The sequence below is a fragment of the Loa loa genome (assembly GCF_000183805.2).
Source record: "Loa loa unplaced genomic scaffold supercont3.114, whole genome shotgun sequence".
NCBI classification, from domain to species: Eukaryota; Metazoa; Nematoda; class Chromadorea; order Rhabditida; family Onchocercidae; genus Loa; species Loa loa.
Genome location: NW_018108294.1, coordinates 181,150 through 185,747, shown reverse-complemented (window position 1 = coordinate 185,747; position 4,598 = coordinate 181,150). Strand labels below are relative to the sequence as shown.

The 4,598-nt window shown below is 22.4% G+C and overlaps 1 protein-coding gene across 1 annotated transcript in view; it reads right to left on the bottom strand.

Annotated features, from left to right (window-relative positions):
• LOAG_17695 (hypothetical protein) overlaps window positions 1-242 on the bottom strand; it is a gene marked incomplete at both ends in the record, with an annotated part of 4,693 nt that extends 4,451 nt beyond the window's left edge. Inside the window, one exon of the mRNA XM_020450359.1 lies at window positions 90-242. Within this exon, the coding sequence (XP_020305982.1) occupies window positions 90-242 (153 nt within the window). The remainder of the gene's footprint in view (window positions 1-89) is intronic.
• Between the last annotated feature and the right edge of the window lie 4,356 nt (window positions 243-4,598).

Genomic DNA, 4,598 nt, shown 5'->3' with positions numbered 1-4,598 from the left:
AAAAAAATAGGAAATTGAAAAGTTAACACTGAAGGACTCTTATCAAAATTCGATATCACCTAAAATAGATTAAAATAGAATTGCATTACGATATTCATAGAACCCTTGGTTGAGAGATCATCAAGGATAGGTTGAGATCCTGAATATTGTCGTTGTTGCTTTGATTGAAGTTTTTGTTTTTCCACATGAATATCATTCGTATCATTGTCATCTTTGCATGTCAAAGAGCTACATGATGTCATCTGAATGTGAAAATGATTCTTTTTTAAAGGAATGAAAAAATTAAAAATTAAAACGATATTATGATATTGAAATAATTTTTTAAGCAATTGGTAGGAAAGTTCAAATAAATGACTTTTGATCAATCTAAATAAATTTTTTTTTCGTTACTTCTTTTGAATCTGTTACTTCAAAAATTAGAATTGAACGGTACTGTATGAAAGCTTATCGAACCTAACCTTATCTATAAATGATGGCAATATGATTGCTTCAACTGCTTTATTTTCCATTTCATTCATTCGTTCATTGTAAATAGTTTTTCCCGATTTTACCGTATTATTTTCAACTGTAGCTATCAAATCTGAAATTTAATTATTTTTAATTTATCATTAAATTAGATCTTTCAAGTATGATTTAAGTGGAATTAATTCTTTAAAGTCTTTTAAATCATAACATCAAAGTTTACTCATTTTAATATATTTTAATATGCATAAAAATTGTATCTATTCAAAAACCTTTCTTTTTTCTCCTTTTCAACCACTTATTCACAATTAATTAATATTAAAAATGAAATAATAAAAATAAAATTAGTTTTAGTCTATTTTATATGAATGAAATTAGAATAAAATTTTATTGCATTTCATGATATTGTGAAAAGAAAAGAATTCGATAAATTATTTTATATTATAAATTACAAAAATAAACCGACAAATGTGAATTTTTTTTCTCATCTTTTTCTTTTCTTTTTTCTTTTGCAAAGACATTTGTATTCGTTAAATTATTCGCACAATTATTACACACTTCATTGATTTTAATCATGGTAAAATGGCGGTGAAAGTTCATTGACCTTATTTTAAGTGTTACATTTTCTGATCATCAAAATATCTATCTCAAAAGAACTTTCTCAATTTAGAGTATTTGTATTCATTTTGTTACAAAATACATTTAATTATTAGAAAATTTTCAAATTTTTACATCTTTTTAAGATTTTTTTCCTCTTTTTTTTTTTACTATGGTAAAATGAAATAAAACTTTTCCGCATTTGAGATTTTTTTTTTACCCCGCAGAATTTATAAATGTATTACCATAATTAACCATTAATCATTAAACTGTCATTAAAAAAAAAAATAAAAAATAAAAATGTGTGCAAACCTGCTTAGTGCATGCATTAAGATGAGAGAGTTAATTTTACCATTTCAATTTCAAAGTATTATTTATGACAAGTAATTAAGCATTGCAAAATAATCGCAAAACTTAAAAACGAAATAGTTGCATAAATCAAAACTTTCATAATTAATAATAAATCTTAAAAATCAATTGCTGCCTTTTTAGCTACAAAGATTTTATTATGTTTAACTGAAAAACGAAATTACATTTTTAAAATGTTGCTAGATCCTTTATAAATTGAAATTTTTAAATAAAATACATTTGTTTCTACCAATCTTACTTCAAGTTTCTTTATCTCTTGCACTATTTTAATTAAGTAACCAATTTGTTGCTTTCTTTGGATTATCGTTTAAAAAAAAATCGATAAATAAATATTGATTATTTAATTAAAATAATGAGTGGTAAGAGGTGGAGAATTTGATAAAAGGGAAATTTTTTGATTTACAAGAAAAAAAGGTAAAAGAGAGAAATTTTTCTATACTCATCTAAAAATGAATTTCCATTTAATTAAACTAATGACTGAATGAAAGTTGACAAAAAATAAAATGAATAATAAATGTGAATGAAGAAACATAGGCTTTAAATTGAAGCGCATTTTCTTTTCTTTTTTTTTTGTTTCAAATAAAATATGGTGAAATGGTTTCGTAAGAATGAATTGATCAAATTTAAAAAAAAAAAAGCAAAAATATTATTTCCAATCAATATTTGATAAACTAAAAGCATTATATTAATTGTAGTGGAACTTCTGAAACTTAAATTCATCTCGGGAAAGTATCAGACGAGGACTGAAATACTTGAATATTTCATTCAAAAACATTTGCACAACAAATTTTATTTTATAATTGCAAAAATATTTCAAAAATTCTCATCACTTATACTAATAAAGAAATTTATTTTCATTTCACTTTTTCATTCATTACTTTCTTGAAGCAAATAATGAAATAGAAATAGATGCAATTAGTGAAAAATATATTTCGTATTCAAAATGAAATAGTACTGCTTTCAAATAATCACTAAATTAACATTCTATTTGCTAACTTCAATTATTATTTAAATAAAAAGTGAATTCTCAAAGTTGTTTGAGAAAATTCTGAACATTTTTTAGAGAAATAATAGCAAGCAAGAAATGAAACGCATTTAGTTTTATTAATTCGACAAAATTAAAATTTCATTTCATTAAAAATTTTTCTCCAAATTATTTTCCATAAGTTCTGCTTTATTTATGAATGTTATAAACACCAAATGAATAATTTTACTTTTTGTAATGTATAGAATGAAAAAAAGAATTTATAATTAATTAATTATCAGGTCATAACACACAATTAATTATTAGATCATAAGTTCTTAATTCCGAGTAATATGTTTCAGTCATCAGAGAATTTTAATTTCAAACTTTAATTTCAATAATTTTGATGTTTATGCTTTAAAGCGAATGAAAATATGCAGTGATAAGGATGTACAAGCGTTGTTCCAAAAATGGAAAATAAACATTGTCCCAAGGTGTCACAAAATTTTATTGTTACAAAAGGACATTTGAAATATTTAAAAATATCTAAAACTAAAAAATAATTTTAGATAATTTAGTAATTTTTTCAGAGTTTTAAAATTTACAAAATTTATTATTTATGCATGGAATTAATCGAACACATGAAAGAAAATTTTATTTTGGTTTGTAATGTTTGTTTGCATATTTAATTCGTTCTTAGGAGCTGTTGGATTAAAACTAATTTAAGCAACTTATACACGACAAATATACATTTAATTATTAAAATTCTAATCGAATAAAAAAATAAAAGAAAAAATTTAAACGAATTTTAGTTGATTAAAATAAAAGAACAAATAAAAGAAATTTTAGTTGACTATTTAATTTTTAATCGAATAAAAATTATTCTTTACTTCTAGATTTGATTATAAGAACATTTATGCTTTAAACTTTAATCGAATAAAAGAAAATTAAAATTGATTATAACAATATCAGAAGATTTCTATTTTCAACATTATGAGACATGAAAAGCACTTTTTTTTTGTCCTTTCTTTAGATAATAAATCAAAACATACACTTTGATTAAACCATTTCTTTTTAATTTCTAATATAATTTTCCTATTTCAGCATTTTGTCTTCTTACATATTATGAAATGCAGTTAAGTGAATGTTTGTCTTGTAATGTTCCTGATAACGATCGCATTACGATTGTACCGTTCTGCTGATTATTCAAATAAAATAAAATTCACTTTTAATTTCAAATTATCATTATCAGAAGTTATATTTCAGTCTAGATTAAAAAACATTACTTTAACAAGAAGAATAAATTCTTTTTTTCTGATAAATACATTCGTAATTTGACGCATATCAAATTCTTAAGTCAGAGTATAAGTTCACGTCACACGTGTCATATAGCTTTGAATTTACATGACACCTGTAGCATAACTTAATCTTTGAATCATTTATAGGAAAAAATTTAATCACTTCTTAACTTTCACTTAGCCTTTGTAACAATTTTTCTATAACTTTCCGTTTTTCAAAAAATCCTTGAAAATATCCAAATACTTATGTTTTTTTCCTTATTTTTTTTAACATTTGATAAATTATTTTATCAAAAAACAAAAAAAAAAAACTACTAAAAGTAAGAGTCAATATGCTAAATTTCATCATTTCATTTCTTTCTTTTTTTCAAATATTTCTTTTTTGACTTCCCTCAACCAATTCACCACTTTTTAATTTGTTTTTTTCTTTGAGTTAAAAAATTTAAATGATTTCAGTTGCACAAAATTGGAAGAATAAATTTACAAAATTCATTTTATTTTCAGGAATAAGGAAAAGTCAAGAAATTATATATTTAACATGTTGGAAACATTGCATTATTTTTGCCAAATTTTGAAAAATTTTTCAAATCAAAAATTTTTGATTATAAAAATATAAATTAAATTTCATTATATCATGTATTGTGAAATGGAAATGCATTTCGACATTTCTTTATCGCTATTTTTTAAACAAAATTTAAGATATGTTTGGATCATAAAATTGATAATATTGAATAGATCTAAAATCTCACTTATAAAAAAAAAAAAAAAATACTTTACCATAAAAAGTACATGTAAACAAGAAGCAGTCAGATATTTCTTTTACAATTTTTTGTTAGAATTCTGTAAAGTTATAAAAAAAACCAAAATTGAGTAAATCATTGAGAAAGTTTGAAATTTTCAAATTTTCG